The following is an 18,284-nucleotide window of genomic DNA, read 5'->3' on the forward strand; positions in this document are numbered from 1 at the left end:
GTGTCAACCACATGGCTGATGATGATGATGACGCTTCAATATAAGGTTCCTTTGCAGCAATGAAAATCAGTGTGAGAAGTTAAACTACAAATTAAAGTCTCAAAATTCTATCATGCTAGTTTTCATCTTAAAGTTTTAGTTTGAGCTGTTCCTCTGCTGTATGTTTACTTTTTTTATTTCAAATTTTGGGCCTTATTTAAAGAGGGGGTATTTTTCTTTTTCATATTTAAAGCATGGATAAAAAGTAACATTGCTGGTTGTTCATACAAAACATGCAGATTTTCAAACTTCTACATTTTCATATGTTGAAGAAATCCCTGAATATGTCTGTAAACATGTTTTGAAAATAACTCGAGATCTTCACAAGATCTGCTGAATTGATGAGGTCATCACATAAGGACCTCCTCCTTCATGAAACATTGGACGCCAGGGGTGCGTCTCAAAGCTCCAAAGTTCCATCCTTCCTTTCTACACATGCATCGTTCACTTGCGTCTTAGTCCCTCCCACCAGAGATGCATGGGAGAGACCCGAGGAAATGAAGAGAGGAGAGAGGATGGAGGAGATTGGTTTTTAGAGCAATGGGACATCCTCTGGAGCGTCACATGAAGCAACATGTTTCGGTGATGACCGCATCAGCTGATCACCTCTGGATCATCTGTCAGTCAGCTCTAACAGCTGTTTGTGTGTCTGGGCATGTGCACTGTAATAACTCATGAAACAAAGTAACAGAGATTTGTCTGTTCCTTTAACCTGTTTATCAGACATGTTACCATGAAGAAAACCTGCTCTCTGTTTATTCTGTTTGCAGTTTGGAAGCACACAGATCACTTTACCGGTAAAATGCGTAATTGTTAGATTATTTATGAATTATTTAGCCTTTATCTAGAACACATCTGATTGCGAACTCTAAAACTTATTAATATAACCTAGTTTATTGCGTTTCGGCAAGATATTATTATTAGATTATAGATTTAATCCTCTGTTATATTGATTTGATGATGGTTGTGTTCAGTAATTTGTGCTTTAAACTCACAACAAACACTTTATTACTAGATTTATGATCAGTTTCTGAACGATCCTCTGTGCCTGTCCTCAGCTCATCTTTTCTCTCATTAAACTCTGTTGTGTTTGTGAAGTTTAATGTAAAGTCTGAGCCGCCGCAGCGTCCAATCAGAGAGTGATATTTCCACATGAGGGCGTGTCTGTCAGTGAAAAGACTTCCACAAAGCCAGCTCTCGTGTTTCCTTGATCATAGCCTCTCCGATCACTCTCCTCCATCCTCTCTCCTCTGAGCACAATTATTGCTTTGGGGCAGTTTTCAAAATGTCGACTAAGAAAGTACTTCCGGTGCCGTGAAGGAAAGAGAAGGCACGAAATTAACGCATTGAGACGCACCCCAGGTCTCAAACACCAGGGTCTGCCCATAGCTTCACCTCTGACCAGAGGGCTGGCCAATCAGAGGAAACAGGGTTTGTTAAGCAGGAAGTATTAAAGAGACAGTAGCAATTCTGACAGGGAACGCTTCCTCTTTAACAAAGAGGTCTCTTGTGTATTACTTTTTAAATATTAGCACTTGGTAAAGATATTTAAGACATCTCCACTGTGATATTTAGGTGGCAGAACTGAAAACAGCTGAACATATTTCTGCTTTGGTCCATGAAACGAAAACAGAGGGAGAACTCTTGGATTCAGAGCAACCATGAAACCGAAACTTTGTGCTTAAAATATCAGCAATGTCGTGATTTAAAAGCTAAATCATCAGAAATTGTCATCGTTTCAACACTTTAGTAATAATTTCTGCTATATTTAATTGGCACCATCTGTAAATGTGAACCTTTCACATTAACAGGAGGTGAATCCAGACAGAATCCGTCATAAGTCCCGTTTTTAAAAATTAAAAAATTAATCAAAAGCACAGCTTTTTTTTTTTGTCTCCTTTTAGAAAAACAGACTCATGAGCAACACATTTTTCTACTTATTCATTTTTATACAAAAATGCACTAAACAGGAACATTAGTGCCAACTGTGGATCTCTGTCGCACAAGCAGTCAGAGGTAACAGTCTCTTACATCAGGGTCACATTATTTACAGCCTCCACACCTGAATCCCAAACTGAGAGAAGATAATGCACTTAATTACTGTGACTGTTACTACAGAAATGTAGAGACATGATAGCAGAAGTAACAAAGCAGATTATACACAGTTTGTTGACGATGTAAGTGGCTCTGCTGAAACGTGACGAAGTTTAAAGGACGCTCCTCAGCAGAGTGCGAGTGTCAAGTGCTTCATGTGATCAGTAAGTTGAAGAATTTCAGACCAGCCTCACCACTTCCTGATGCCTCTAAGAGGACTGAGCACAGAGGGAGATAAAGACAGTCTGATGGGCTAGAGAAGAGGCAGACTGGGGCTGTTTGTTTTCTCGTCTCATCGTTTTCTGTTACTTCTTGCCCTTTCCTTTCCCCTTGCCTTTGCCTTTCCCAGAATCCTCCTTCTTTGTTTCCTTCTTTGTCTCCTTGGTGGCTTTTGCCTTTTTCTGCTGCAGGAGGGTCAAAAAAGACAGATCAGATGTTGAAAGAAAAAGTAAGAGGTGGAATATTTAAGCTACCATTTGTTTCCAGATTGTCTTACTTTGATCATGGCGTCTGTTTTTAAGCCGTCTCCCTCCTCCTCAGACTCCTGCGCCTCGTTGTCCATGTCCTCTCCAAACTCTGCATCCCCACCACCACCGCCGCCTCGCCGACCTTTCTTCACTACTTGCAGGGAGTACGGTGTGAGGTGGACTTCTTTGTTGTATGCCCGGGTGAACGCTGCCTTCACCTGGGAGGAGATGAGCAGGAGGAGAGGGTCAAGACATTTTTATAACATGGAGCTGGATCAGTGGACGACTGACACATGAGACCATGACTGTGGGAAAAGTGGGTTTAGTAACTGGAAGTGTCCAAATTAGGGCTGTCACTTTACCGCGTAAATTAGATTGGTAACATTGCAAACGCATTAAAAAATATTAACGCAAGGTTAACTAATTTTCCAGCCATTTTAAGAGCATCTTGAACAATCTTTAATGACCCACATAATATCATTTTCTATGACTATGTAAACACCCAAAATTACTAAGAAGAGTGGTCCCTCTTCTTTTATGTCTCTCTTCCTGTTTTGATCCAAAAAAACAGACAAAACATGCTTTTTTTGTTCGCGTTCATCTTGGGCCATCCTTCCATGATCTCCGCCGTCTTTTCTCACAATCGCGCCGCTCTTTCTCTCTGAACTACAGCAACACATCCTCAGTTGGAGCGAGAGCTGCCTGAACTTTTCTGACTTGCAGGGTCTCAATATGTCTCTGTCATCTCCCATCTTCTCCTCATATCCATGCTGAACTCTCATCCAAAGAGTACACCGCTCTCACCCACAATAGTTTACAAGCATAATTTTGATTTACGAGCTCTGCCAGACCCCGCCTCCCCCCGCTAAAAAAAACCACAATTTACTTCTATTAGGGCTGCAGCACTTAGTCGACATAATCAACTAGTCAATGATAAAAATTAATCGATGCAAACTTTAATAGTCGACGCATCGTGTTATTGATTTTATTGATGTTGTCACATGGTGAAATCAAATACCAGGGGGTAATACTCATTTGTAACTTCAGTTCACAGCATGAGGTGCTGTGTTATTGGATACTTTTGTGGGAAAAGATCACTAAGTTCATACGTGAGGAATATTGATGAGGAAAAATGTCCACTCCCAGAGACCGCTGTGCGCTGACGGAGACTCTGCATCTCCGGCTTAGACAGCCTGACAGCTCCCGGAGTTTAGTGTCTGATAACGTCTCCTTCACTCTCTGCTAATGTTTAATTAGCTCTGTTATAAGAGAGATTGTTTTGGCATTTATTTGGGATACATTATGGTTTTGAAATAATTGAATAACAGAAAAATAATCGTTAGACTAATTGACCAATTAATCGTTAGATTAGTCGACTAATCGATAAAATTATCGCCTGATTAATCATTTTAAAAATAATCATTTACCCCCAGCCCTACCTTCTATAGAAGCAGCAAACAGTTACAATCAAATTTATGTCTGGCAGCGAACACAGACATTTTAACATTGGCTAGTTGAAAAAATGTGGATTTACAAATCTTCTCTTCTTCATGTATTCATTTGATTAATCATGCATTACAAATTTGTAATGTCCTAGAATTCAAATTCTTTATTTGGGGACCTGAAGCAGATATGAGATTAAAATGCGATTAATTAGATTAATTAAAAATCCTGTAATTAATTAGATTATTTTTTTTAATCGCCTGACAGCACAAGTCTATATCGATGGTGGACAGGTTTGTTGTGTTGGATGGAAACAAGGAATCAAAGCATGAGAAGCATAAATTTGACTAAACTCTGAGTTGATAATATCTGAAGGAAAGTTAAAACTTCCTTTTCAGCCTGTTTCTCCCGCTCACCTTGGAGTCCAGTTTGGAATAGGGATCAGGGTTTCCACCCCACACGCTGATCTCCATGATGCTGTCCACATCCTCTCTGATGAGCTGGTAGTCGTCCAGCAGCTGCACGGCCTCACTGGCTCCATCTGCTCCTTTCCTCTGCAGTGGGCTCAGCAGCACCTGCCTCAGGTAGTGCAGATAGTCCAGGTTCACCGCCTGCTTGCTGCTCAGAGTCCTGCATGAGCCAGACAGATACATGTGAATATTTAATTTGATAGAGTTTGAGAAGTTTAAAGCTGGCGATGAAGGATGCTCACTTTAGCCCCATGTGTGAGGAAAGCTCCTGGATGATACGGGAATGTTTACTCGTGGATGAGTTCTTGCCGAGCCAGCTGGGGAAGGAGGGGAACTGACTCATGTAGCCTCTCATGAGCTCGCCAGGCAGCACGCTGGCATAGACAGCCTAGAAACGCACACATAGATGACATGAGGCTCATTCTAAACAGGCAGACAGCATACAAACATATTCCCACCTTCACTTCTCAGAGCGTGAGCATTTTTGATAAGTGTTACCTACCTGAGTGGGCAGCAGGGACCAGTTCTGCCCTGAACGGATCCTTCTGTCCACCAAGTCTCCGTCACTGATGGAGTCAGCTGTCTTACTGAGCAACACCAGGTGAGACTTTAGATCCCCGCTGTAAGAAAAGACGAAAAAGTTAAGACACAAATGTTTCAAGGAGATTTTGAAGCTCTGGGTGATAATTTCTTTCATTCCAGAGTTAAAGAGATCAAGAACATGAGTGTGTAAAAGTAGACAGCCCCAGGAGGCAGTCATCTAATTGTTCTCACCCTGCAGCTTTAGGTCGAACATGCAGGTAGTTCTCCTGGACAAAGAGCGGTGCTAGCGAGTAGTCGTGGAAGAACAGATCAGACTTATCGATGAAGCTCATGTTGTCAGTCTCCTCCCCGGCCACAAACACCTTTCGACAAACATCAAACGGCCCCATCTTCATGTCCTTGCGAGCTTTGGCTGCGTCAGATTTGCACTGGTCGTACGTCATCACCTTGTCTCTGGCCGACCACATGCTCAGGTTGTGGATCACCTGAAGAGAAAAAACAGACAGCGTGATGGGAGGAAGAAAAACTGTGGCATGAGTTGAGTTTTATTAAACTTTTTTTGTGTTTTCTTCACCTGTCGGACATCCTGGTTGGAGGCGAGGATGATTTCATTAAGTGCTGGGGGCGGGATCTTGATTCCCTCTTTGAAAGCAAGCGACATCATGGCTCCCTGGAAAACAAAAACAGAAACATGAGAGCAACTTTTTAACAAAAATCAAAGTTTCTTATTTCACTGTGTCTTTGTTTATCAAGTGAGTGAATGCTTAAGTCTGTTTGTGGATTGTATTTTGGACTTTTTTGCTCATTATAACCTAAATTTTAACAACATGTCTGGGGACAGGATGCACATGTCAGTGAGAGTGTGTGTGTGCGCGTACCTTAATCTGCTCCACTCGCGGCCTCTGGAAGCGCAGGTCAAAGCAGTAGTTGGCCAGGGACCTGATCTTTTGGTGGTTGCGATCGTTGCACATGCAGATGATGGGAATCTTGGAGTTTTTGATCAGGCCGATCATTTCCTACAGCGGACAAAAGGTCAGAGGTCAGTTTTGAGAAATGGTTAAATATCCACCAGTTGTTGTTTGCAGTCCTAGTGATGCTTGTGGTGGCTGGTGCTAGAAACATTGAAATTTGGTGACTACAAAAGTTTACTTGGAGACACCAAAACAGATTAATCTCATGATTACTCTAACATGACTCTTTTACATCTCAAAGTTAAGGAAATAATCACATATGATGTCAATTTGTAAATTTTCAGACTATCAAGGAGATTTTCTTTAACCTGAATTCCTCCACGGTCTTCGTTTCCAGCCATTCCATCAATCTCATCCATGATCAGGACGTGTTTACTGCTCACTGTCTGAGAGTTGCCTGCAAAAAAAACCCACACAGATACACAAACAAGTTACATTTACTGAATAACACCCCCTGCACTTCTGGACAAGAGTAATTTGTGTTAAAAGTTTGTCTAATTACTAGAAAACAGAGTTGACAGAGTTACAGCTTCCAAAAAATGGCCTCTGTGAAAAACCTAAAAGGATTTTTTCATCAAGTGAATCATGACTGAGAATCGAGCACCAGTGTCACATGGTTATAGTTGCTGATCTTTGAATCTGTTAAATAATCTAAATACTGTGGATGTTATTTGAGGAGAACTCACCTTTGTAGAAACCCTCTATGCTGGTGTTGTTCAGTGACTCGGCAACGACTTCCTTCAGGCTGTTTTTGCTGCGAGTGCAGCTGGCGTTCATCTCCACGTAGCTGAAACCCAGCTCCTGCAGGACGGAGAACAATCACAGCACAGAGGCTCAGTCTGAGACTTACAACAATGACTTCACCCAAACAGGATCCATCGATGAAGTATGTGTTAGGGTTACATTATCCTGGTGTCACTACGAAGCACAGAGAAACACGTGTGTGTGTTTTCAGACTGACCTCACAGGCCAGAGCGGCTGTGGTGGTCTTCCCCACCCCTGGAGGTCCAGAGAGCAGAGCAGCTTTAAATCCTGATCCATCGTCTTTTCCTCCTCCAAATTTACCAAACCTTGGTGCTGCACAAAGAAAAGCCACACAACACACGTTTTTTTAGCACAGTTTGTAGAATTCACTGAAACACAATGAGCCTGGTTTTATCTTTACTCTTCGCTTTTAAAAAACACAAACAGAGTTTAACTACCTGCTGGTTTGGCAGCACCCCCGCCATGGTTTTTGTACCAGTTCTGGAGCCAGCGAAGCAGCTTATTGGCACAGCTCTGCTCTCCCTGCTGGCCGATTACAGTCTTCAGAGACCGCGGGCGGTACTTGTCCACCCACAACATGCTGGCGCCTTCCCCGGTTGTTGATGGAGATGAAGATGCTTGAACAGAAGATGAAAAGGATTTGGAGGTGGAGGTAGAGGCGGAGGGGGCGAGGCCTAAATCCCTCCTGGCTGTGTGACCTGAGCCTCTCCCAGGAGGAGTGCCCATATCTTTGTTCCTGTGGCCCTGCGCCAGGCCGGTTTTTGACGGGCTTGGCGTGTGAGGGGAGCGGGAGTTGCCTTTGGAGGGAGAGATCTTCTGGGCTTTAGGGGTGCTCTTTGAAGTGTTAACGGGGGGAGTCCGGTTCTTTGAGGCTTTGCTCTAGAAAAGGACATTACAGAATCAGAAACAGCCAAGCAAACCAAAAACTTTGTCTTTTTTCTAGGGATGCACGATATTGGATTTTTGCCGATATCCGATATGCCGATATTTCGAAACCCCTTTTGGCCGATACCGATACCGATAATCACAAGTTTGTTTGTTTTTTTCACTGTAAAGAAAGCTAAGTCTATCCTGTACTGGAATTTATATGTTACTCTTATTGTGACGGTCTTATTTGTTTAAGAAACACACATAAAACAAGACAAAAAACATTTGATTTTACCATAAATAAGAAATGTATTATTTTTTCAAACTCAAGACATTCAGTATTGAAATACAGAAAAATAATTCCTTTAGATCACATGAACTTTAAATGTACAATGCATTTTTAAACATAACCAAGTTGCATTTGATTATTTTAGAGCTACTGTAACAACCTGGTGACAGACACAGAGCTCTGCAGTGCAAATAAATGAAGTGCTACATTTTATTTAAGGAGCTAATTTTTCAGATGGAAAATAATAATAATCCTAACTGAAAAGCACCTTATCGGCTGTGCATATCGGCAGAAATTTTCATATCTGCCGATACCGATAAACGTGTTTTTAAGCTTTTATCAGCCGATACCAAAACTGTGCCTATAATATCGTGCATCCCTACTTTTTTCCTTCTACAGCACACAGATCTGGTCTGTTAGTCACACCTACTCTGCAGCCAAATGTAGCAGGTTTGACTTTACATTTTGAGCTCTCACAGCAGCACCCCTGAGCTGTTCAAACTTCTGTTTCTTTTCTTTTAGCATGTTACTCTGTCTGTCCGATCTAATTTGACAAATAAATCTCATTTGCCTGCAGTCTCAAGCCAGCCTAAAGCAAAAATGGGACAACATCCTAATAAAGATCACATGAAGAGCCTTTAACCCTTTAAACCCCAGTATAACTGGATTTACTGCCTGGTTTCTCATCACAAGTCAGACTCACAGGTTTTCTTTCATGTAGATGAACTACATAAGAAGCACTTCTGATGTTTCAAAGACTTTTTTTTCCCATTGACAACAACTTACAAAAAAAGGATAATGGTTCATTAAAGAAGGGTTATTTAACTTCTTTGTAATTGAAACATCACTAATAAAACACTTTTTTAAAGAAATATATGAGAGCTAACCTCAGTCTCTGCTGCGATCTCGTATTTGGACTTCTTTCCAGGTTTGGTTCTGATCAGCTCCAACAGACCATCTTCGTCTAAGATCTTGGTACCCAAACTCTCAGCCTGACCATGGGGAGAGTTAAACAAACATGATTCGTTAAATTCAACAAAAAAATCAGCAAAGGAAAGAGAAAGAAAGAGATACAGCTTGGACACTTCTTTAATTCCTTTCAAAGCATATCTAAGTTTTCATAGTAAATAAAAATATAAATTCACCTCCTTTGTTGTAATATCCTAATAATAAGGTTTAGAATTTAACAATGTTAATAAGCTAATCTGAAAAATAAGACTCTTAAAATGTATCTTCCTAAACATTCTCGACTCTAACCTGACACTTTGTTTTACCAAGCCCCGTGTAACTACGCAATCATATCTTCATTTATTCTTATTTAAGACATTCAAACTTCCTCTCTAGGCCTGAGTTTGTGAGTCTGAATAAAAGGTGCTTCACCTTTTCTAGCTTGGACACTCCGCTGTCTCTGCCCTGCACCAGGTACGTCGTCTTCTTGCTGATGTTTCCCGTCACCTTCCCTCCGTAGCGCTCAATGAGAGTTTTGGCGTCATCCCTCTCCATGGACTCCAGGACGCCTGTCAGCACAAACACACAGTCCTCCAAACAGTTTTCTGCACCCTGAAAGACACAGACAGACACGGGGCGGTCATCTACAGGGAGAAAGAGAATGCAGCAGTCATGAGAACAGGCTAACAGCTAATGTGTGCGCTACCTGAGGGATTTCCTTTGAGCCCAGAGCTCGTGGTCCGTCTCTGTTAAGGTAGCTCCTGTAAGCAGAGGCGTTGGCTTTCTTCTTTTCTGGGTCATCAGGACTCGTAGTTGTGCTCTGGAAGAACATAAATAAGTCAATATGCAGTGAATAGGCATTTCTGTTGATGGATAATCAGAGCTCTTCCTCACTTCTGGTTTCTTGGGAGATGTCTTAATCGATTTGGGCGTGGTCCCTTCTTTAGGTGTGAACGTCATGCCGGAGCTAGACGAGGCGATGGGCTCTTTTTTGGGAGAAATTTTGATTTTTGAGGGTGAAATCATCATTTTACTCTTCAGCCCTTCATGTCTCTCCTCAGCCTTTTTCTTCATCATGGCCAGTTTGGAGCTGGTTTTGACAGGAGAGGGCTTCTTCTCTGGAGTCGGGGCGATCTCGTCCTCGGACAAACAGGCCTGTTGTTTTGTGGTACTGGGGACAGGGTCTCGTTTTTCATCTGAGCCTTTTCGCGCCTTTGCAAAACAACCACAAACATCAGATTTAACAACAGCTTTAATCAAACTTAAGTATGTTTGAATTGTTGTTTGTCATCACCTTCTTTGCTAAGGGTTTCTCATCCAACATGGCCAGAGTTCTAGCAAACTCCTCATCCTCATGGACCTGCTTTTCCAGCTGAAGGGGGTGGATGTGAGAAAGAAAAAAAACCTTACAAAGTAAAAACTTATTATACCTTACCAATGAGACGACAGCACTGGACAGGAAATTACTGACTTCAGTGACCAAATGTCTACAAATTACTTTCTCTGATGTGATTATTTTTTTAATTAAAGGGTGAAATTTTTTCAAAATAAACCACCAAATTATTGAATCTGCTCCTTTGATTAAAACTACAGTAATGTGGGGAAATTCATCATTAAAACAAGGCCCCCATTTTTTTCTCCAAAAAATTTGCAAATAAATTGACTAGGAAGCTGAGAAACTCACCTCCATGTCCTCTTCCATCTGCAGCTCTCTGGCGATTTGCTCGTCAGTGAGGAAATCATCCATGTCCGGAGTCGGCTACAGAGAGGATCAGTTATTACAAAGTTAGTTTGTTGTTAAGAGATCCTTCCTTTAACATGTTTATATCATGATTTTGAGAGTTTTGTGAGAAAGACTGAAGAGAGAAAGTGAACTAAACAATCCATCTACACTCACAGCTTTTCGTTTGGTACTGGCCACCAGCTTCTTCTCAGAGCGCTGAACAGTCCCGCTGCCGAAGTAATCCAGGACTGAGGTGGGGGTGCGTTTGGGTGGAGGAGGTGGGGTTGATTTGGGGGTGACAGGCACAGAAGGAGATTTCACAGCAGTTTTTCCCTGAGTGGAGGAGGAGGAGGAGGGTCGCACAGGAGACTTCATCCCTGCTTTGGCTCCTTGACTTGAACTCTGAGATTCTGACTTGGTTGTTTTGGACGAGCCGTTCTGCTTGACATTTGAGGACTTCTTCAGACTCTGGAAGTTGTCACTGTCTGAGTCTAGAGCCAGAAAGACAGAGGATTAGAAAGATCCTGTCAAAGACATTAAACAGAAACTGTTCATCAGCCTGAGTCCATTTACCTGACTCAGAGACGTACTGCACTGGATCCTTTTTAAGAGGGGGCTCCATTGTTTTTGTCTTGTTTTGAGTCTTTTTCTCTTTGGGGGATTTGTTTGTCTTCCCCACTGGCTGCTCGTCCTCAGAGTCTACAGACAGTGAGAAAATAAAAGCAAATCTGTGTTGTTAAATATAAGACACAGGGAAGATAGAGAGCAGGACTGAGGAAGATGTTGGTTTCCTCGTCGTCGTTGTTCTTCGTTGTTTATTTGTTTTTGGTGTGTTTATTTGTGAAAAAAGTACTTGTTGCAAATACACACATGTTGTCACCAACACAAATTCCTATGTGTTAATTTACACAAATGGCTAAAAAAAGGAATCTGAATCTGAATCTGAATCTCCGAACCACTGCTTGTATCTCGTACTTTAGACAATGAATGAAATTATGCAAAGTGGTGACAAAAACATCAATGGTAATGACAAAACAACCTGGTACGTATGTGAGAAGAATATTACTGGTTTCTATTACAGAGATAATTAATTCTAGCTCTGTGACTGTAATGTAATGATAACACATTAGAGGTACACGCTGGAGCTAATCACAAAGTCAGTGACAGGCATCATGTCGTAACTTAAAATCAAACAAACCTGATTCTATGACAGCACTCTTCTTTCTCTTTTTCTCGCCATCTTTGCGTTTCTCCTCTTGTTTAGAGCTTTTGCCCTGATGCAAATAAACAGAATATTTTTGAGATAAAAGAAGATGTCATGAGGAATAAAATGATACAGGACTTCTGACAAGATCAGTCCTTACCTTGGCGGTCTCTTTCTTTTTCACTTCCTCATCTGAAGAGGACAGATTCTTCTTCTTTTTCTTCTCCTCTGTTTTGTTATTTCCATTTGAGGCTGGTTTCTGCACCACAGGCTTGGCTGCATTTGGCGCAAAGAACCGCCTGATGTCCTGTGTGTGCACCAACATGTTGGACACATTAACCTCATTAAAACACAGTGGTGGAGAGAGGCTGACACAGTAACATTGACTGCTCAGATCATAGGGCTGCCTAGTGTCCACCAACTCACTGTAAATAATGATTATAAAGAAGTAGTCGCTTTAATGCACCTGTTTACAGAATTTATTTGTTTCAAAACCGTACACAAAACAGGGACAAATGACCAACCGCTGCACGAGAACAGAGCATTAACGATCGCACTGTGTTCTCAGTTGAACTCCGTGTTTTGCTTTAAATGATCTGTAATCCCTCATTTTTACCTTTAGCTCACACCTAACATGTTATGTCTCACTTGGTTTAGGTGATAACAGGATTATCGTCGATTAATTAGTCAGCTCATTCTAGCTAATAGCGTGCAGTACATGTGACAAATTAGTAAAAATCTGCAACATACCATGCTGAAGTCGTTTTTTTTCGCAGTTTAGAGTCAGAAAAGTAGAGAAATTGTTTAACTAGTTGGCGCGAAGCAGAGCTCTGCTGTAGCCCGGAGATGACGCACGACCGGTAGTTGGTTGGATGTACGTCGTGCGTCACTCCCTGCGCGTGCGTTGTACCCTTGTTTATTAGAAAACAAAATTTTACATTACACCCAAAAATAACAAAAACGACACAGAAACTGTCCAAAAATCAGTATTTAATGTGTTGAAAAGAAGTAAAGGGAGTAAACACAGAAAAAAAGTGTACATATGTTTACATTGAAGAAATTAAAATAATTATAATAAGAAATAATAATATAATAAGAAATAAATTAGTGGAAATATTTTCAGGTGACAAATACAACGTTTTGACAAACTATGATTACTATATAATTGAATACCACATATATATATATTAAAAAAACGATACGGCATTGACAATAGGACTCCTTGTGTACCACCTTATGAATAAGAAGTTAACTAATGTAAGAGAATAAGCATGAGACACATGAAAAAAAACTTCAAATAAATGTTTGATGAAAAAGGTGAATATTTAAATTTATATTATATACATAAAATGCTATTCAGTTTCAAATTAAATCAAATTTAATGTCATCGGCCTGTGTTTACCACAGTGTGAGCAAGATTAAAAACGTTTCTCTGGAGCTCAATAAAAGTGACACATTAAAAACTCATTTAAAACACAAATTATTATATTTATTAATATTATTATTAATTCTAGTAGTAGTAGAAGTAGTAGTAGAAGAAAAAGTAGTGTATGAAATTAGCTAAGGAGTATTCTATAAAATTAATAGTAAGAAAAAATAAGCTGCTTCAGAACAAAATACAATGGAAATTTCCGAAAATAAAAAAAATTAGTCCTCAAAATCTGATGTTTATCACTACAAGCAGTCTTTAGATGATCAGTTAATATAATGGTAACAACTGAAAGAACTTTCATGATCATCTTTTGACTTTGAGTCCCATCAGCTTCATCATTTAAAAGTATGAAAAAGGTAAAAATCTGCGCAGCCAATATTTCAACTATTGTAAAAACATTTTTTTTAATTCAACCCTTTCAGCTATCCAATGAATGCAGGGTCAAGTTTTAATTCAACCTTTTAAATACAAAGTGCAAAAAAACAGTGGAAGGTGGAACTTTTGGGAGTTAGCAGATGTGCAATTTAATGTGTTAATGAAATGCTTACTTATGTTCATATGAGACAATTTCTAGATCAGGCATCCACCACCCAGGATAGACTACATATTCACTAAGAGCCCCTGAAGAAAAGGGGATCCTAATTTTGTACATTTGGCCATAACTCATGGTTTATTTACCACCATGCTTCTTCAGTTTTTTTAAATAAACAAAGACTGAAAGCGAGATCTAAAGTGGTTCTGCATATGACTGAAGTTCCACTCTTGGATCGGTCATTGAATTCTGTGGTACAGCTTAGATCAACGCAGGATAAGAGGCCAGCCTCTTTTCAGACATGTCCGGGCAACTTCAGCACAAGCCTTGCTTGCAGTGCAATTGAAAAAACAGAACAAAACAAAGGATAGCAGGTTTGATGGAAAAAATGAAAGCTTTATTGGTCACAACAGGACATATCGGATATTATTCAACATGGTGGATATTATTCAATATGTTGGATATTATTCAATATGACTGATCTTATTCTATCTCTTGCTCCACTACAGTTGTTTTCTCGCTTATGTAGATGCCATCCAGGAACTTCCTGATGTCCTTCTTTCTCACTGTAGTGGCCTGTTGGATCAAAGCAGCTGAAAAGCAAAAGAGAAGAGTGAGTAAAGTGCCTCAGATGTGTGGTTAGATGACTTCTTATGATCCCAACAAGCAGAAAGACGCATGACATGAACCCAGATTAAAGCGAAGAAACCAGCCACACACATTTTAGTATCATTTTGTGGTTAAAAGACAACAGGTTGTCATCCACTCAGTGTTACTATACTGCTATGATAAGATCATCTCTCATTTGACATGGTATAACAAACTATTCATTTAAATCTAAAGAAACATCAAACACTGGATTGTTTATATGTAATTTCACATCATCTTACAGGTTTCTGATATTACTTGCTGGTATCTAACGGTAAGGTTTAACATTTTCTTTTGAGTTTAGAATTTGAGTTAAGCTCCGGGGTATGAACTAAATTTTAACCCAAATCAACAGTAAGTCCTGTAAGCTGATTGTATGGAGTGAGACAATCTGACCCTTACACTTTGAACAACACCTATTTGCTTTTTCAAAGAAGATCTTGCAATCAACACAGAAAAGTGGAAAGGAGGAGAAAAGGAAATGCTTGTCTTCACATGCACTAAGACAAGACACACAAAAAAAGAATATGCAGAAATAAAGTTCTGCGACAGAGTCTTTCGGCGGCATCATCTAACCTCTACGAGTGCAGGTGTAACTTTTACTGATCCGGCTCCACTACTGTTCCCTTCTCAGACACGTAAATACCGTCCAAGAACTTTCTGATATCCTTATTTTTGACTGTGGTGGCCTGCTGGATCAGAGCAGCTGGAACAAACAAAGGTAGGGAGGGTGAGCATCACATCACAACACAACACATACAGGGTCACAATAACCACAGAGGAGCTGGAGAGAAACTAACCATGAAGTAATGGGATAGCAACAGTTTTATCTCAATGGTGCCATACTCCACAGATTTCTGTGATGAAATTGTGTACCAAGTTTCATCAGCTTAAAATTAAAAATGTTTCCATAAACTCCAAGTAAAGAGTGCTATATTTTAAGTCATTAAAAAGCAAATGAAGAGTTTAGTTAATCACTGTCTGTCAAGCGATACCAGCCAACCAGCTGCTTATGGCTATTTTGTTGACTTGACTTCATCTAGGATGAACTGTTTGGTTTTAAATGAAGAATTTAAAACAATATAATTAACACATTTTATCCAAAGGGAAATTTGGTGAGTACAGACCATAAAAAAACAAAGTTAATCCCATTCTTACAAATAACAGTGAACCACAGGGAGGGGAGTCAGGAAAATCAACTTACAATGAAATGACACTGACCAGGGAAGAATACAAACTAATTCATGGTGCACTGATTGTATTTTCAGACAGAGTTAATCTGGCACAGCTTTTAAGTAAATACAGGGCACAACAAAACATTTGGGAAGTTTAAGGCGCTTTTGAAGAAGAGTGAAACATTTTAAGTTAATCATGGCTCTTGTCCAAAAACTGTATCTGTTTGACTCTTTCCGCCTCTGAAGCAATTGAAGTTATTGTCAAGTGCTCAAATCAGTACATCATGTAAGAAGGTGTCTATACTTAATACTATAAAAATAAAATGTTAAGTAACCAATTCCATTATTTAATTCTTTTAAACAAGTGGCTGAAAAGTCTTTATTGCTACTGTTAATAAACTGTACATGCACCACATCTGATACTGAAGAGGGATTTTACTTTGAGACAGAACTGATCTCTGAACTCTTGCTGATAAGTTAGGGTCATGGAGAAGGGATGCCAAACATGTGGGGATATGACTGGTTGATCCACAACGCTATATGACAGGGGATAGAAACTAGCAACAGATAAATACATGTGGTAAATAAACTGGTAGGCAAGGATGAGCAAGTTTGACAGCGATGTTGCCAAGATTAGCTGGTTTGTTTCATCACTGATATCAGCTCCCATCAGTGCCTTGAAACATTTCATCAGGTAACGGGGCAGAAACAGGACAAAAACTTGCAACATCCACAAGTCAAGAGCCCAGAAACTGAAGGATGGGCCCAAACATGAGGGGTACCTTCATCATAAACAATCTGAAGTTACCTAGAATGAAGTAACAGCACCGTGAAGGAAAAGTAAGTGGAGAAACATGCCATAGAGCGTACCTGAGTTTGAAACCAGCTCAATGTCGTTACCCTCCAGCACCAGCTCGTCTTTCTGGCCTGCTGAAACTGCACAGTTCACACCTGGACGGGAAGACGAAGAGAGGAAGAAATCAAATCAACTGGTGTCAATGTAAGCAATAATGAAACATGAGGCAGATCACAGTGGGTGGGACTAATTCACTTGATGGCTCTCCACAAAACACTGCAATACAATGACAAAGAACAACCCCTAACTTTGTGTAAATTTAAATAGCCCAAGTACTGAGTTGATATAAACCTGTATGCCACCAACACACTTTAATTACTGCGGTGTAAAAGTTGATGTAATGTCAATATCTTCTAAAACTGGTTTTTGTTGTACACAGTGAGCACCACACTTTCAGGGAAAAAAATACACCTACAACTGGGAAAGTCGTCAGAAGGTTGACAGAATTTTTGTCTGAGTGTTCAATCACTCGCAGCAGACTTACCTGCCCTCATGCGGACACGGCGGATGTATTTCTCTCCCAGGAAGTTCCTGATCTCCACCATACTTCCACCCTCCTGAATGACGACGTTAATGGGGAAATGGGCATACACGGAGCGCATTTTGTAGCGGAAACCCTGCAGTCAAACAGAATCCAATAAGTTACAGCCAGTAAATCTGAGCATTTGAACTCTAACTCCAGCATGAAAGACTAGAACCACAGAGTTATATCAGCTGCACTGCTTTCCTCACCAAAGTCACTCCCTTGATCATGTTCTGGACGTGGCTGCAGATGGTGCGGACTGTGGCCAGCTCCTTCCTGTTTCCCCACCATTTGTCCACACGAAGCTGAGAAACCAAACAGCAGCTCACATCACTTTCACTGAAGTGTAAAATCTCATAACTGATCCAACCATTCAACATTTTTCCAACTAGTATAGTTAACACATTTTGTTAATATTTATATTAAACAGTTTTACTCTGAAAGCATCCTTCACATTAACTCGAACAGTTTGCTTGCCTTTTATGTGTGCCTGAATTTTCAAATCACACATTTAAATTCACTTACAGCAAAGTTTGAGTGTAATAAAACAAGAACTGAACATGCCAATCCAATAACCCAGGTGTGTGACAGCAACAATATCAAAACAAAAGTACCCCCCATATATTCACTGACTGTGGTGATGTAGCTTGAAGAAGCTAAAAGCAGCTAAAACTGATGTTGTAGTGTTTTGCAGGGTTTCCTGGGGGTCAAGAAACTTTCACACCGCGATACATAGTTTATACTTAACTTGAATCATCGTGCCCTGCAGTCAGTGATCTCTATGAACACACATTTACTCTAGCATTAAATTAAGGATTACATCCTTTGTGATAGATGTCAACCTTACCTTCTTCTGTTTTTTACCCAGCAGACTGAGCTCCAGGTTGATGTGGCTGAACTTCCTGACGAGCTGGCCACGGGGCCCCTTGACAATCACTGTCCGCCCCTTCAGCCTCACCTCGACTAAGACACAACAGAGAAAGAAGCAGACAAGAAATTTCAATCACACTGAGAGTAAAACAGTGGATGCATACAACTCAGTTACAAATCTAGATACAAGGTTAATAAAAACTTCAGGATCCCAAAGTACTAAAAGGGTTATTTTTCTTACCATTGTCGGGGATGTCGACAGTCTGACTGCTGAGAATGGTCTTCATTCTACGAAAGAAACAGAAACAACGTGTTGAACGGTCAGAAGCTTGCTTGGATCTGTGATGATGTGTTACTGCTAAACTGCCAGCTCAATTCTACTCAATGGGTGCAGCTGTCAACACATGTCCTGGTGTATTCACTAG

General features: G+C 40.4%; 2 protein-coding genes across 3 annotated transcripts; both read right to left on the bottom strand.

The window, feature by feature from the left end:
- Positions 1 to 1,920: 1,920 nt before the first annotated feature.
- On the bottom strand, positions 1,921 to 12,700 carry rfc1 (replication factor C (activator 1) 1). 2 transcript variants are annotated; one of them, XM_074663637.1, is made up of 23 exons: positions 12,574 to 12,700; positions 11,984 to 12,130; positions 11,818 to 11,893; positions 11,193 to 11,318; positions 10,794 to 11,110; positions 10,581 to 10,655; positions 10,191 to 10,268; positions 9,791 to 10,108; positions 9,603 to 9,716; positions 9,329 to 9,508; positions 8,836 to 8,940; positions 7,230 to 7,671; positions 6,989 to 7,104; positions 6,714 to 6,828; positions 6,336 to 6,424; positions 5,935 to 6,072; positions 5,631 to 5,726; positions 5,288 to 5,541; positions 5,016 to 5,133; positions 4,756 to 4,901; positions 4,460 to 4,673; positions 2,630 to 2,818; positions 1,921 to 2,534 (listed from the first exon to the last, which is right to left on the bottom strand). In XM_074663637.1, the coding sequence occupies exons 1-23, from the start codon at positions 12,574 to 12,576 to the stop codon at positions 2,439 to 2,441; spliced, it is 3,552 nt and encodes a 1,183-aa protein (XP_074519738.1). In that variant the 5' UTR covers positions 12,577 to 12,700; the 3' UTR covers positions 1,921 to 2,438. The 2 variants fall into 2 exon arrangements, with proteins under 2 accessions (XP_074519738.1, XP_074519729.1); XM_074663628.1 differs by having other exon boundaries at positions 1,922 to 2,537.
- A 1,462-nt stretch (positions 12,701 to 14,162) lies between these two features.
- On the bottom strand, positions 14,163 to 18,244 carry rpl9 (ribosomal protein L9). The gene is made up of 7 exons (XM_074688380.1): positions 18,101 to 18,244; positions 17,837 to 17,952; positions 17,199 to 17,294; positions 16,951 to 17,083; positions 16,481 to 16,561; positions 15,012 to 15,141; positions 14,163 to 14,380 (listed from the first exon to the last, which is right to left on the bottom strand). Exons 1-6 carry the CDS (start codon positions 18,144 to 18,146, stop codon positions 15,035 to 15,037), a joined length of 579 nt encoding a protein of 192 aa, XP_074544481.1. The 5' UTR covers positions 18,147 to 18,244; the 3' UTR covers positions 14,163 to 14,380; positions 15,012 to 15,034.
- Positions 18,245 to 18,284: the final 40 nt, after the last annotated feature.

This window comes from Halichoeres trimaculatus, unplaced genomic scaffold, assembly GCF_033239565.1.
Source record: "Halichoeres trimaculatus isolate MK-OKI-2021-1 unplaced genomic scaffold, fHalTri1.1 fHalTri1_scaffold_2, whole genome shotgun sequence".
Classification (NCBI taxonomy): Eukaryota; Metazoa; Chordata; class Actinopteri; order Labriformes; family Labridae; genus Halichoeres; species Halichoeres trimaculatus.

What these genes read in the sequence shown, in the direction of transcription:
- rfc1 (XM_074663628.1), bottom strand. An exon ending in GAGTGCTGTCATAGAATCAG is followed by an intron (nt 11,319 to 11,817) that starts GTTTGTTTGATT and finishes CACTGTCTGTAG; the next exon opens with ACTCTGAGGACGAGCAGCCA. An exon ending in CAGCCGCTCTGGCCTGTGAG is followed by an intron (nt 6,829 to 6,988) that starts GTCAGTCTGAAA and finishes TCCGTCCTGCAG; the next exon opens with GAGCTGGGTTTCAGCTACGT.
- rpl9 (XM_074688380.1), bottom strand. Translation starts at nt 18,146, where the DNA reads ATGAAGACCATTCTCAGCAGTCAGACTGTCGACATCCCCGACAATG. An exon ending in TGGGTAAAAAACAGAAGAAG is followed by an intron (nt 17,295 to 17,836) that starts GTAAGGTTGACA and finishes TTGGTTTCTCAG; the next exon opens with CTTCGTGTGGACAAATGGTG. An exon ending in TGAGCTGGTTTCAAACTCAG is followed by an intron (nt 15,142 to 16,480) that starts GTACGCTCTATG and finishes TGTTTGTTCCAG; the next exon opens with CTGCTCTGATCCAGCAGGCC.